The following is a 16,095-nucleotide window of genomic DNA, read 5'->3' on the forward strand; positions in this document are numbered from 1 at the left end:
GGGGTGGGGGGGGGGGGGAGAGAGAGAGAGAGCAGGGCAGTTTTGGGGGGAACGGGTTAAGGGATAGAATTGGGGTTTTTCCAAAAAAATCTCTGTGCTGACTTGGAAGGGTATAAAGGGACTAAAACACAATTCTTTGATGTATTGGAGGCTATCTCACATGAAAAATAATACAGGGGGTCTTGACACATGAGCTTTTTTTTTTTTTTTGGCGCATTGACACATTTTTTCCTTTAAAAAATGAAAGAAAAAAAGGAATAATCTGAATAATCCTTATACAGCTTTAACACATCAAATTTGCATAGAGATGAGAGGAGGTGCGAAGATGAATTTGGTTGAGAATTCAGCAAGCTTCCGCTTTCAATACTAGAAAATAAATGGAAACGCCCAGATCAAAAAGCCCAAATTACAAAACCGCACTAGTTCATAAGAAAAATATGAGGATGGCGCAATAATGATCCCTGTTTGAGGTTGAAGCCACAGACACAGCTCTTCAAAGTAAAATTCAAAGCGCAAGCACGCAGAAAATCTATGAATGTATAGGAACCTCCTTATTTGACCTGCAGCAGCAAAAACAGCATCATTAAACCATAGGTAAATAACTAAAACATTTAGTGAAATTGTTGGTTGCTTCAAAATTTACTAGGCCCTAACATCCAATTCTCCATTCGCAGCTTGAAATTGGAAAATTTGTAGCTCTACCCAGTGCACATTTGTACTATTTGCTATTCAGAAATTAATGCAGTGCACAAAATATATATATATATATATATATAATACTAGTTGAGATGCACGTGCAATGTACATGGTGGAATATTATGGTTATTTAAATTGATAACAATAGAGTAAAAATAAAAAAATAAAGTTTTTTGTGGGATTGATCATCAACTCAATAATATCTCTCTTAAATAAAATATTATTATTGTTTCCTTCAACCCAGACTATGACCACGTGATCTACTATTTATGAGTTATAAACACATTAATCTAATACAACACCTTTATTTATTAGTATCTTGAAGTCTTCAAAAGATGGGTGATCATTCAATTCGTAAAAGAATTTTGCATATGAATTTACTTGCAATATGTCCATTAAACTTTTAGTTGTGGTTTGACTCATATTCACATTAACTTTTAATTATTGTTTCACTCATATTTATATTATCTAATATTCTCATTCAATTTTATAGCTCATTTTTTGTATCATAGAAGTAAAACTGAAAGTATGAAGAATTATTTTCTTACAAAATTTGAACAGGAAGATTATGATATATTTCGTTATGTACTCTAAATATAATTTTTTTTTCTTTGATACAAGGTCCCTATTAAATCTTACCCTAAACGATGTGAATAAAAATACTATTATAACTCACTTGCCTAGGACAATTGTATTGTATATAGGATACATAACTCATCTGAAATATCCACATCTGCTAAGTGGATTTTGTTGTTGTGAGAGCAACATGTTAGAGGCTCGTATTCAAACTTTTCGACTCTATAAAAGACACAAGAATTTGGAGTGCATAGCTTATATATTGTAACGAACATATTGATTCATGAAGAATTTTTCCTAATAACAATATTATTATAGCGATATTACTATATATGACATTTTTAAATAAATTATAAAGTATATATATGAAAACCTCAATGCTTATAGTCAGTAGTTGAGCTCCACAAAATATGTTAACTTTACATTGTAGTTTGCTATTTGTAGTATTGTTGGTAATGTCATTACCTTTTCTTTTTATCTTATTATTCACACTTTTCTGATGTAAGTTCTCTTTTGCTAATCACTCAATTGGCTATATTTAGTTTTATAATATCAGAGGTTAAAATATTCTCTTCTACTTAAAAAGTGTTGATATAATTTTTTAAATAAATATATACACATAATAGCAATAGTATGTACTTCAGTTCAACTCAAACATTGACTTTAAGCCATTTAGAGTGAGGTCATTTCTACGCTAAAATGGTGATATAGTGATTACAGAGTCTAAAAGTCAAAAAAAAATTCTACAAAGAAAAAGTAATTTAATGTGTCAAATTTGTTGATTATCATATATCCATGATATTATTTTGATGATAACAATTTATACAATGTGTGTTATACAAATGCACTAACTCTTATATGCAGCTTTCAATATCAAAATATGAACAAATGCAAATTGAGATTCAAGGCATTATGAAGTGAAGAAGATGAAGAACATATGAGATAATGTATTTTACATTTTCTTTATTTAGAATTATTGTACAATCCTTGATCACTCACACACACACACATAAATATTAGAACACACTAACAAAGGCTTAGTGTGTTGGTTAACTATAGAAATCCCATATGTTAACCATTAGAGTTATAATTAATAATAGAGTGTCAAAACATTTATTCCATATTATTTTCTAACTCTTAGTAGTCGACTAATTAGAATAGTAGTCGACTACTCATGTATATGTCTTAAATATATGTTTCTGTCAATTTACAGTATAGTCGACTAATATGGATAATAGTCGACTACTCAAGTTTATGACAGAAACATAAGTTTCTGTTATTTTACAGTATAGTCGACTAATTGACATTATAGTCGACTACTGAAGGTAAAATTTGTTTTTTAAGTTTCTGTCAAATTACAGTATAGTAGACTAATGAACTTTATAGTCGACTACTGAGAAATTTTCTAAATTCACAGAGTCTGTTTAAACTCAGTGTAGTCGACTAATTTGTCTTGTAGTCGACTACAGATACAGTTTTTCCAGAATTTAAAGTTTGAATATATAACTGTTTATAGCTGTTTTTAAACGTTTTTAAAGTTAAAAAAAATTGTCTTTTCAAGGGCTATAAATAGGTTATTTGTTCAAAAAAAATACAGAGAAATACATACCCATAAGCTTTGATCTTTGTGCATTTTTTCAAGTGAAAAATATTCAGATTTTGAGAAAAATAAAAAGTTTCTGAAATTGCCTTAGAACATCATTCAAATACTTATTGTTTAGGCAATTTACAGAAGTTAGAATCATTCCTAAGCCACTATTACACTACACTACAAATCAAGGCTTATAGGAATCAAAATTGTTGCTTCAAAAGTTCTCTCGATTTGTGAGAAGTGTTAATCTCTTGGTTTAGAGATTGGTGTACAAATTAGCAAGGTGTTTGTCAATTGGTGTTACAATTTGTAGGGAGTTACAAATTGGTCAGGTTTGCTTTTGATTTTGTAAGTTTATTCAAAATCATAGTGGAAACTCTCAAGCGGGATTTGCTTGGGGACTGGATGTACACCGGATTGGTGGAACCAGTATAAAACTTTGTGTTTGTGTTTGTGAATTTCTGAGATTGCCATTTTTCTTTGTAATTTATAATCTACTTTGCATAAATTTTTAAAAAATACTATTCACCCCCCTCTAGTGTTCAAGTGTATCTATTTCAGATCCTACAAAATTAAGAAGTAATTTGTAAATTATACATGGACAGTGCAGACAGCTATAAAAAGTAATGTATATATCTTCATAAAAACTTCATAGTGAGTGACCAACTATAATCATCCTAATTTAAGCATAATTAATTATTATTTTAGTTACTATTTTGATACGCTTAACTATGAAATAAATCTCCAGCAAAAATAGAAATTGAGATTGTATTATGTTGTAGGTAAATAAATAAATGTTATTAGAGATCCTCTTTATATAAATTTAAAAGTAATAATTTAAATGATTAAGCACCAAATATTAGCTCATGTGAGAAAGTAAAGTAATCTATGGTCTATATACGTTTATAGTCAATCAATCAAACGTATTAAATTTATGATGACCACAGTCAAAATTATATGGTGGGTTCACATTAAATATAATTTATAAAAAATAGTACATTAAATTAAAAACTTTTTAACCACTATATAGATTATCTGAAAGTTTTTACATATATAAACTATATTGCCTAGGAATAGTGATGTGCGCACTTAATTATGGTCTAATAATCTTATTGTCATTGTTTCCTTCAATCCAGACTGATCTACTATTTGTGAGTTATAAACACATTAATCTAGTATAATATCTCTATTTATTAGTATCTTAAAGTCTTCAAAAGATCGGTGACCATTCAATTCGTAAAGGAATTTTTATATGAATTTTTTGCATATATAAATTACACTGCCTAGGAACAGTGATGTGTTGTACACTACGACTTACTCTTCAATATCATCATTAATTAACGTATTTATGCATTACACTGAAAAACACAATAAAAATTTAGAAAAGTACAAAAGAAACACCCTAAAATTTTTTAAAAATTATAAAAAACACCCAAAAATTTTATAATTTATAAATACACAAAACTATTAAACATTACATTGAAATCAAGAAATTATAAAAAATCATTGAAAATTTTCAAACTTTGGAGAGATAATTTGCAATGTGCTAAACTTTAAGGGTGTTTTTTCTGTAAATTTAAATTTTATTAGATTTTCAATCATTTATGTTCTTTTCAAAAAAGTTACGGGTAATTTTGACCATGAAAGGTTTTTCTAAATCTATACTTTTAAAGTGAGTATGATATTTTTTGTAAAAATTTAGTTTTCTAGGGGTTGTTAGTAATTTTGTATATTCATTTTTGTGTTCATAGGTGTAGGTTGTCTAAAAATTATGACAGATAGCTGGTCCCTACCAAACCTCAATCAATATTTCGATAACGAAAGTCACAATCGAACGACTTTCACGAAACCTGCAAATGGAGGACTTTTCACATAGATTGAGAGGAGTTACAATTCAACGGCCCTTCCGACGAAAGATGAAAACTCTATTCAGTGGCATTTACCATCAACTGTGAGAGTTATAATCTGACGACTTTCACACCTCAAAATAGCTAAAGCGAAGATTACTGAACAATGGTCTTTGCAACGCTTTACAGAAGAGGTTACAAGTCACTAGCCCCTTCTAAACGCAGAACTCACCTTTGCGTTTCAGTTCTCGAAACGTAGGCGATCCCTACGTTTCCAACCCTCAGCAAATGAAACGCAAGCGACCCTTGTGTTTTCAGCATCCAGCAGACACCCAACTCTGCGTCTTAAGTCTAAGACGCAGAGTTAGGGTCCCGAACGTCGACCTGGGCGTTTGACTCATTCAAACGTGAGTCGAACGGTTTCAGAACTGTTTTTCCTCACGATCTGAGGAAATCACGCCCACTTAGGAGCGGATTAAGGGGTCAGTTACAACCCCTTATCTCCTATAAAACCTCAACAAACTCAACAAAGTAAGGGGTTGGATTTTTTGGAGGTCGGTTTTTATCACCTGAAGATCAGCATTTTTGGCATTCAGAAGATCGGCTAAGGAAGAATCTTGGGGAAGATTGGCATCTTCAACTTCAGCAACAGGAAATCTACTTGGCTTATTAACCGATTATTCGGTTCAAACAACTCTTTTTCACAAGAGTTTAAACTCATTCTGAGATATAAAACTCATTAAGAGTTCTTAATCAAACTCGCCACACAAGTTTATTGTTCCAGTGAATTGAGACGTGCGGATCTTTAACGGAGAGCAAACTCGACACGAGCATTCGAGGGAGGCACTCCATCGTCACCGTGAAGAACCCAGACTTAAACAAAGGGGAGAATTCAGATCAATTCTCTTCTCTTTTATAATCAGGAAATCCAATTTGTAATTAAGATTGAGAGAGTTGTAAACATTCTTTTTCTAAGCAGTTAGAGAGAATAAAATCAAACACAGTTCTTTCATTTTTATTTCATAAATTTTCCACCAAACAATAGGTTAAAAATTCTCATGGTATTTTTTTATAAATTATGAATTTTAGGGGTTTTTTGTAATTTTTAAACTTATAAGCCTTTTCTCTAGATTGTAAATTATTTATAGACTATATATAATTCTTATGCTTTCAATTTACTAATGAGTTTGAAATTCTCAGGGTGTTATTTATAAATTTTGAATTTTAAAGTTTTGTTTGTAATTTTTGAAACTTCAAGGGTGTTTTCTTTAAATTATAAATTATGTAGGGGATATTTGTTTGTAATTTTTGAAACTTCAAGGGTGTTTTCTTTAAATTATAAATTATGTAGGGGATATTTGTAATTCCTATATTTTCAATGTACTATTAGGTTAGAAATTATCAAAATTTTTATAAATTTACATTTCTGAGGGTTTTATTTTGTAATTTGTAAAAAGTTCAGAGTGTTTATTGTAAATTCCATAAAATTTTGGGGGTTGTTTGTGTTATTTGTAGGTTTTTAGTGTGTTTATAAGTTTGAAATTTTGAAGGTGTTTTTTTATAAACGAGTGCATCTTAATAGAAAATCATGTAGTTACCTTTTTACTATCTACATGTTTTTACGTAACCATCTAACACTATTTTTGAAAGCTATAAGTAAATTATAATAATAGTATAAACTATGATTACCTTTTTACTAACCTGTGATGATTGTCTTTTCTTCCCTTCCTCAACCTTTTTCTCCAAGTTCTATTTTCTATTTGATGCGGGATATGTTTGACTGAGGAAATTAGGACAATTTATAGGAATCACATGACCTTTAAATTCTAAACTGAAATTTTCATTTGTAATCATGCATCATTGATAGGTGTAAATGAGTGTAACGGTAGTGGAAATAATTTTCAAAATAATAAATGTATGTCCTTAATTTTTTATAAGTGAAGAACGAAAAGACTAGAGACAATTTGTACCTTTATCCTAATGATACTGTAATTTTTCTACCATAGATAAATCGTAATTAATATGATTAGATTAAATTTATAGTGGTTTAGTAAGAAGATGAATGGTTGTAACGTTTTTTTAATTATGATAGATATGAATGGTTTGATGACATTAATATTGGATTGGTGGAGGGGTTACAAAAATTAGAAGTTAATATTAGTGGACAATTAATAGAAGAGTTATGAAATTATTAGAATGTATGCATATATATGTATGTGTTTATATGTATGGATGCATGTGTTTTATGTATGTACGTATGTGGTTTGGAGGGCATTTTTGGAAGAAATATTTTAACATGCCAATCCACTTTTATAATAGTATTAGATTTTGAATTTTTAGGGGTGTTTTTGTAATTTTTAAAATTCACAATATATTTTCTCCAAATTAAAAAAACTTTTAGTTTCTAGCTAGTATATATTTTTTAGATTTCTCACTGAATTGAAATAAGTAAAATTTATAATTTTCAAGATGGTTTAATAAAATTTTAAATTTGTAGGGGTGTTTTTGCAATTTAAAAAACTTGGAGGATTTTTTTTACAAAGTCCAAAAATTTTTAGGTGCTGGCTAGCATATGTTTTTTAGATTTCTCCGTGAACTGAAATAAATAAAGGATTTGAATTATATCAAACGTATTTTCTTTATCCAATAACACGTTAAGTCTCATTTTAAATATGATAAATCATTTAGTTACTAATTCATAGAAGATAAGATAATTAGAATAGATTAGGATAACAATGTAATATTTAAAAAAGTTGAGGGTAATACTAACCATGAAAAGATTTTATCTTGAGTTCAAATATGTATAATTGAATTATAAGATTTATTAGTATTTTATTTAAATATTAAAAAAATGTAAAGAAATTTAAGTTAAACTTGGATGAATATAAGTATTTGGGATATTGTAATTGTTATTATGAATTTTAGTTATAGTAATGTAGAAAATATTTCAAAATTTTAAGTTTATTCAAATATTTTTTGACTGAAAAAGCTAAGTTAATTGTTTGATTTACTGCAAACTTGTAAATTATTTTTATTCTAAGAATTTTTAATTGATCACCACCACCAACACCTAACAGGAACTTAATTAAAGTATGAAAGTAAATATTGCTCAAATTTTGCCTCTTATTCAACATGACAACAATCTTAACAAGTAATAATTAGTAAGCCAAAATTTTTTTTTGTGAAAACAAAGTATATTGAGGTTTGTGACAACCCCAAGCAAATTCATCACAACAATAATTCTTTGCCAATTGGTTAAAGAGTCCACCTTTATATCATAAATGATTGATCACATTCTGCGCTATCCATAGACAATAACAAAATATAGTAAAATGGTTAAATATCAAAATGTAATTTTATGTGATGTAAGCAATCACATAAGCATACAAAACTAAAATGCCTTATAAAAATTCCTAATTGTAATAAAAAAATAAGTTGTTATATAAAATGATTAAAAAATATTGTTCTTGAAAATTTCTAATTGAACGGAGATCAATCTTTCTCCACCTTTATCTTTTTTCTGGGCAACTCTAGAGTAGCATCTTCATCATCTACGTCGATTGTAATATCAGACTGGAGTTGAATTTCTTGTGCTATTATATTGCCTTCGTCTCGTTCATCTTTTGTCTTTTCATCTAACTTCACCAGGAATTTGAATGTTTTTCCGATGTTCAAAACAATTTTTTGGAAATATGGACTCTGATTATTTTTCTGTTGCAATGAGAACAAATGTTATATTAATACTTATGAATTTGTTTATTTTCTAATTTACTACTTGAATAGAGTTAGGAATTACCTCTTTCTTTTCTGTAATGAATGTTTCTGCTTTGCATCCAATAAGAGTTTCTGCTGCGTCAAAGAGTGTTACTCTTGCATTATCCGTGCCATTTTCCACGAGAATCTTAACTAAGTACCTGTATTTTTCATTGTTAATTTCTAAAGACAATTAGTATTGCATTTTAATATGTTCATGGTATTAAAAAAAGATATATTACTTAACCTTGGTACTGGGTCATCAATGATTCTGCGGCATTTGTCATTCAGACACTCTTTACTAACATCTTTATCAACCTTCTTGTCACAGCCTTTGCAAGCATAGAACCATGGCTCGAGCCTATTTAAAATAGTAGTTATCTTTGCCTTAAATGTGCAATACCGTGCCTGTATATTCACAAAATTTAGTTAGATTTAAATTTGTAGATACGAATATGTATATAATATTGTACCTGTATCGAATTCTGTGACTTATGCATAATTTCACTAATATGAATTTCCTTGGCATTTTTAAAAAGCGTCGATGGAGATCCTTTTGCTTTTGCAGCTTCTTCCAATTGAAACCTGCATATTATATTAACAAATAATAATATTCCATTATTGGGTTATATGAAAGTATGCTTGTTCTGCTTACCATTCCCTTAATTCGCTAGCTAGTTCTATTTTTGGGTTGATACATAATGTTAAAATAATTTGTGACGATATGCTTGTATCCCCTGCAAAAATGAGAAAATTATAGGAGTAATTGTATGTTTAGCTATCTTTAATAAAAATTTCAGCAATAATTTATGTACCTTGATATATAGAGATTTTAAAATCTGTTAATGCTATTATAGGCTTATATTTGATTTCTGCTTCAAGAATCGATCCTTCATTTGTAGCTAAATCTCCAAATAAAGTTGCACGCATTGGCATTCCACTGCATATGAAAAAGAAAGAATGTTAATATTTTTTCTCTTATGATATTGGAAATAAGTAACATGAATATACCTCATATCCATAAGCGTGATTTTCCTCCTAGTGTCTGGTTTGTTGTGTCTTGTAATATAGTTGATCGCCGGCTTAACATTAGTTGTTATTGCAAGGATATCTGCAAGTGATTTGATAAAAAGATTATGATTCTATAGATTAATGTCTCATTTTGTATTGAAGATTTAAGTAAGAAGTTTGTAATTACTTACTAATTATTGTTGCATCTTTCATGGAAAATACTTCTTCAAATGGGACAAAGTTGTTAAATATGTTCTCCAAGTGGAATCCTGTTGGTGCTTCTTTGATCGATACGTCTTTTGTTAGTACTAATTCAAGTGACTTGTGGATACTTGGAAAAGCTGGGTTTATTCCTTTCACTTCTCCATTTGAAATGAAAATAATTTGATTTTTTTGAAGCATATCTATAAACTTTTCGATAGTATCTCCGTACATTACTGCTTGTATTTTGTTACCCTGCAAATTTATTAACACCAGATATCAATGCATGGAAAATATAATTAATTAATACTAATCTATATACTATATGTAAACAGGGAAACATCATAAAAAGCCATTCTGATAGTTATCAGTGTTTTAATGTAATTTACCGATTAGAAAATGAGATTTAGCAATATTCATATGATCAGATGTAACGTTGGGCAAACAATATAATATTTAAAATAATTTTATTTTACCTTTGCGTCTGCAAGAATTAGCTTTAGTATTTTCCCTGATCCTTTTGCATTTTTGTAAGTTGCCTCTGCACTTCGAAATATGATAACATGAATGGTCCATTCCTTCTGAAACTTCTTGAGCTGGCTTATTTGGATGTGCTGAGTTTGTTCTTCAATACCGGTAATCATATTTTCTGTTAAATGGATTAAAATATACATGTTAGCTTTGAACAATATTATAGAATATAACATATCTTAGAAAATGAATTTATTAATTCTTGTTCCTCATAAGGTTAACAATATTATAGAATATAACATATCTTAGAAAATGAATTTATTAATTCTTGTTCCTCATAAGGTTTTGAATATTTTTAACTGAATATAACATATCTTAGAAAATGAATTTATTAATTCTTGTTCCTCATAAGGTTTTGAATATTTTTAACTAATAATATAGTTTGAGTGGGGTTAAAAAGTGAAAGCTAAAGGGAAAAAGTTATACAATATTGAAAATTATAAATTATAGGAATGAACATGAATGAACATATGTAATTATTCTTATAAATTAATTACCTTTAGAATAGCTATTGCGACTTTGAAGTTCATTTCATGTTTGTTGGCTGGAGGACTTCCTTGTATACTATATTTTTTTTGTATCTTTCATATTCTTTAAATTGCCCGTCTGATATTATTAGGACTTTGGTTGTTGTCATTGAAGTCCCTCGTGATAAAGCAACATACAGCTGTCCATGAGAGAAAACGTGTTGAGGTAGATAGATGCCTACATGAGGAATTGTTTGTCCTTGTGATTTATTGATTGTCATTGCAAAACATAGCCGTATTGGAAATTGCTTTCGTTTGAACTTGAACGGGAACCCTTCATCTTCTGCTGGAGATAATGGTATTCTTGGCAAGAAAACTTCTTTCCCTGCATGTTGGCCCATTGTGATCTTAGCATGGATTATATTACAATTAAAATCTTGACATATCATTCTTGTTCCGTTGCATAGCCCATTAGTCGGATCCAGGTTCCTTAATAAAATAATAGGACAATGTTTCTTTAATACTAGCTTGTGGGGTGGTAGTCCATTTGGTAGCAACGTGTTTAGGAATTCTGGCTGGTAGTGATGATTAGTGTCATCAACTGCTTCATCAAAGTTGTAAAATTCTTTTTCTTCACCTGGAAATTGCTTTATGATTCTATCATTTAGCATGTCGACATATTCATTTTTTGTTGCCAGGATAGCTCGATCTTTCATATAGTCAATGGATTTGAAGTTGTCATCTAAAGATGGGAAAATTGCATTTATTAGACAATCTTCCGGTAAATCATCAATTTGATTCTTTATCAAAATAGAAGTGGGCAATGCTATTAGCTCATCAGCCACTGTCGGTTCATCGTCATTTCCAACTCTTAAAAGGAATTCACTAAATGTTGAATCTGTTCTTGCTCTCATATTCTTCGATAGCTTCAACTTTTCCATTTTGCTCCACAAATATGAGCTTACTAAACTTTCTCTAACAGTTTGTGATCTTGTTGCACGAGGTACTACTGGTAAAACTTGTCTGAAATCCCCACCAAATACTATTACTTTGCCACCAAATGGTTCATCTTGATCCATTATATCCCTTAATGTTCTATCTAATGTTTCAATTACAACACGTTTAGCCATTGGAGCTTCATCCTAAATTATTAACTTAGCTATCTTAATCAGCTTTGAGGTTCCATCTTGCTTGGATATGCTACACATAGATGATTCTGTTGTTGGGATTTTTATCTTAAATCTGGAATGTGCTGTTCGGCCTCCAGGCATTATTACTGCTGCCACGCCTGATGTCGCTGTAGCAAGAGCTATCATCCCTTCTGATCTTACTTTGGCTAGCAAAGCACGGTATAATAATGTCTTCCCAGTTCCTCCTGGCCCATCAATAAAGAAAATCCCACTTTTATTTCCTTGAATTCGTGATAGTACGGAAGTGTATGCATTATATTGTTCTGAATTGAGTGATGATTCAGCATTGAGGTCTTCATCTGGAATTTGTACATTGAGTTCATCTTGAATTTCTCTTGGGTATGAACTTCCTTTTGAATGAGGGTTAGTTTGAATAGGCGGTTAATCAAATTTCTTGATATCATTTCCCATGCTCTCTAAGAAGAATTTAATGTTGCAAAGGGTGTCGTTTATAATCGAAACTTTCGTAGCACCAGGTTTCCTTGAGAAGTCTTCAGATAATGAGTCAAGGTATCGATCCCATAATTTATTAACATCTACGGGCTCACAGTGAACCAGTATGGTTGCAAACAGGCGGCGAAGGGTTGCTGGCATTTGAAAGATGACGGCTTCATCTAAGCATTCTCTGATGCTATTATCTTATTCCAATAAACCTAATTTTTGAGCTGAATGTTTGAATGATGTGCATTGAATTCCATCCACGGTCAATAGATTCTCAAATGAGGTGGGGCATCTGATGTGAGTAAGTAAAAGGCGTAAGTAATATCTTTCCCCTTCAATTGGATTAGCACCATTTATACGGCCTATCACCTGTCTCTGTTTTCTTGAACTCCAACATTTTGTTGTCGAATCCCAAACATAATATTCGGGAAGTTCACAATATAATAACTCCTTTTTTTGATCCTTTTTTGGTTTTGATTTGTTGGCTTCTTTTTTTTTTAACATAGTGTAAAAAATTCTGTAAGCATCGTCTTGTGGACATGGTCCCAGCGGATGAGCTTCGATAGGTCTTGATTTTTCCAATAGGAAACAAACTATTGATTAGGCAAGTGTAGTTGTAAGTTGATGACAGCTGGGTAGATCTCATTAAGATAGAATTCATATATTCTCCACAAAGCTTCTTGAGCTGATACCCATCTTGCATCTTGAAAATTTTTGATTTCATTCACAAGTCTTCCTCCTTCATTATATTCAATGTTTACTGCCACTTTATCATGACCCTTATATATGTATTTGTAAAGATACTTCACTGCTTTAATGCCTGAGCATATTTCAACATTAATGTGACAATTATAACGTGTCAGCAAATATGGATTGTAAGGTACAACCCACTGATTATTAAGGATTTTATTGCGGACCAACATTGTTTTGTTATCATTCCTTCTCTTATAAATTGGGTAAGCATCTTTTGCTTGAATTGATTGTGAGCTAAAATCACGAGGATAGTGATATTTGCATTCTCCATTTTGCATGCAACTGTTCTTCATGTTCAACTCTCCACAAGGTCCGTGCATCATATGTTTTTTACCAATTCATAGAGGATCGGGTGTTTGGATTGGTCTGGAATTTCTGCAGATACATATTTATCATACTGATCTGATAATGTGATCTTGTGATCTCCAATAAGAATTATTAATATATGTGCATGTGGTAGCCCTCTTTTTTAAAACTCAATCACATGAACATGTGCGACAACTTTCCCAAAGATCTCCTTCTTAAATAGTTGATCTTTCAAGTCTTGGAGCTTTGCTCGAAATATCCTTGAGGTTAGGTCTGGCCTGTCATTATGGCTTTGGCCTGGATGTAGTTGCTCAATGATCTCTTCCCATTCTGGATTACATGTCATTGTTATAAAAAGATCTGGCTTTCCAAATCGTTGTACTAATGACATTGCATCAAGGTATCTGCGACGCATGTCTCTAGGACCACTTATGAATGATGATGGAAGAACTATTCTTTTGCCTACTTGGCTTGCATTTGCTTCGTCGACAGCTACACTGTCGACAATGCCTTGGAATAACTCTGCTCTGATTTCTGATTGTTTATTTCTAAAGTAATCAAGCCTTGTTGTTTCAAGCTTTATGTACATATCAACAACATATTGATGGAATAAACGACCTGCTGATGTAAGTATAAAAGATTGTCGTGTGTCTCTTATCTGGAGCTTATGACAATAATAATCTCGGCATGAGATTTTTCCGGGTTTTGGTGCCTTGACACCTGTAAATTTAGGCGTTAATCTATGTTCATATATAATAATATTACTTAGAAATATGAATTAAAATTTACCTTCACTTTCTCGGTTAAATATGTCTTCTGCAGATGTGAAGGTAGGTGGAGATATTAAAGTTGGTATTATAGTTCTTTGTTGATTGACAGCTCTGATATCCCTTTTATCCCTTCTTTTAATATTTTGATGCCATCCAACCTCTCCATTTGGAAAGAGTAAGGGATACTGCAGTGGATCATAACAACCAAAATAGTGTTTCACTTGATGTCTTCCTCCTAAGTGTGCATGGACAATAATCTCTCTCTCAAATGGTGCATTGTCATTATTTCCTTCAACCCAGATTGCAGCCACCTGATCTGCTGTTGGTGAGTTGTAAACACGTTGATCTAGTGCAACGTCACTATTTATTAGTATCTTTAATTCTTCAAAAGATTGATAATCATTCAATTTGCGAAGGAACTTTGCATATGGGTTTCCTTGTAATATATCCATCAAGCTCTTAGTTGTGCTTTCACTCATATTTGCATTGTCTAGAATTCCCAATCGATTTTGCAACTCATTCTCTGTATCATAGAAGTAAACCTGAAAGTATGAAGGCTTATTTTCCTTTGGAATTAGAGCCGGGAGATTATGATATATTTGCCATTGTGCTCTAAATGTGAAAAGTCCTTTTCTATTTGATGCGAGCTCTTTATCAAATCTTGCCCCAAACGATGTGAATGAGAAAATACTGTTGTACATTCTGGTGTGGCTTCGGAACTCAATTGCCTCTGGTGTATGCATTGTATAAAGGGCAAATAATTCATTTGGAATATTCACATCTGCTAGGTGGATTTCACCGTTGTGACAACAAAAAGTTGGAGGCTCATGTTCAAACTTTTTGGATCCACAATATGCACAAGACTTTGGAGTGCGTAGCTTATATAGTAAAGAACATACCGGTTCATGAAGTATTTGCCCTAGAACAAATATAAATAATTAATAAACTAATATATAATGTTATATGGCTCTTTTAATAAATTATAAAGTATATCTACACTAACCTTCATGCTCATAGGCCAGTAGAAGGGCTCCACAAAATAAGTCAACTTTACGTTGTCGTTTGTCATTAATAGTATTACCAGAAGAGTCATTACTGTGTCGCTTTCTCTTATTATCCGCACTTCTCTGAATGTAAGATTTCTTTTGCTCATCACTCAACCGAGAATATTTTGTTTTTTCAATTCTGGGTATTGGAGTGGTCTTTTCTGTTTAAAAAAATGTTCATGTATTATTATAAATACATACACATATACTAATATAAAAATATATGAATACTGTTTAAAAAAATGTTCATGTATTATTATAAATACATACACATATACTAATATAAAAATATATGAATACTTTTTTATTGAGTTCAATGCAAACATTGGCTTGAAGCCATTTTATCCAATAAAGTGTTATGTTATCCAAACCCCAGAGAATTAATTTCTACAAAGGAAAATAATATGTCATATTACCATTAATTTATGAATATATATGAGCAATGTAGATAGTTAGACAATTTAGTGTAAATTTTCATAAAAATTCAAAAGTAAACGATCAACTATAATCACTATCACAATTAAAATAAAAAAACATTGATATTCAATACTAACCTGATACTAGTAATTTTGGAATAAATCTTGAGTACAAAATTGGAATTGAGATGATATTATCCTATAGGTAAAAAATATGTGTCAGAAAATGAAAAACCATATGAAAATTATATCAACAATAAAAGGGGAAAATATACTTTAAACACTACAAAAAAAGTGAGTATTTGGGGCGATCTATTAGGGGCGGAAATAATGGTTTGCCTCTATTAATTATGAATTAGATGCAAATGTTGAATATGTGCCTATTACTATTATTTGGGGCGATTTATAATACCCTTACAAGTTTGGCGTGAATTGAAAATAATAGAGACGTCAAACTAAGTAATTTGAACTAAATAGTGGCATATATATATATATATATA

General features: G+C 30.8%; 2 protein-coding genes across 2 annotated transcripts; both read right to left on the reverse strand.

Moving 5' to 3' along the window:
• Nucleotides 8,000-9,168, reverse strand: LOC109821627 (replication protein A 70 kDa DNA-binding subunit B-like). Its single transcript, XM_020387804.1, has 6 exons — nucleotides 9,119-9,168; nucleotides 8,937-9,048; nucleotides 8,711-8,871; nucleotides 8,507-8,624; nucleotides 8,218-8,421; nucleotides 8,000-8,011 (listed from the first exon to the last, which is right to left on the reverse strand). Exons 2-6 carry the CDS (start codon nucleotides 8,961-8,963, stop codon nucleotides 8,000-8,002), a joined length of 522 nt encoding a protein of 173 aa, XP_020243393.1. The 5' UTR covers nucleotides 8,964-9,048; nucleotides 9,119-9,168.
• LOC109821628 lies at nucleotides 9,658-15,793 on the reverse strand. The gene is made up of 3 exons (XM_020387805.1): nucleotides 15,734-15,793; nucleotides 10,152-10,324; nucleotides 9,658-9,930 (listed from the first exon to the last, which is right to left on the reverse strand). The coding sequence occupies exons 2-3, from the start codon at nucleotides 10,317-10,319 to the stop codon at nucleotides 9,658-9,660; spliced, it is 441 nt and encodes a 146-aa protein (XP_020243394.1). The 5' UTR covers nucleotides 10,320-10,324; nucleotides 15,734-15,793.

Source organism: Asparagus officinalis, chromosome 8 (genome assembly GCF_001876935.1).
Source record: "Asparagus officinalis chromosome 8, Aspof.V1, whole genome shotgun sequence".
Lineage (NCBI taxonomy): Eukaryota > Viridiplantae > Streptophyta > Magnoliopsida > Asparagales > Asparagaceae > Asparagus > Asparagus officinalis.

Bases quoted from the DNA above. Each gene is read 5' to 3' on its own strand.
- LOC109821628 (XM_020387805.1), bottom strand. From the start codon at position 10,319: ATGATTACCGGTATTGAAGAACAAACTCAGCACATCCAAATAAGCCAG. The intron at 9,931-10,151 runs GTAAAATAAAAT...ATAAATTTGCAG, and splicing joins TAATTCTTGCAGACGCAAAG to GGTAACAAAATACAAGCAGT.
- LOC109821627 (XM_020387804.1), bottom strand. From the start codon at position 8,963: ATGCATAAGTCACAGAATTCGATACAG. The intron at 8,625-8,710 runs GTTAAGTAATAT...TGAAAAATACAG, and splicing joins ATTGATGACCCAGTACCAAG to GTACTTAGTTAAGATTCTCG. The intron at 8,422-8,506 runs GTAATTCCTAAC...TCATTGCAACAG, and splicing joins TCATTACAGAAAAGAAAGAG to AAAAATAATCAGAGTCCATA.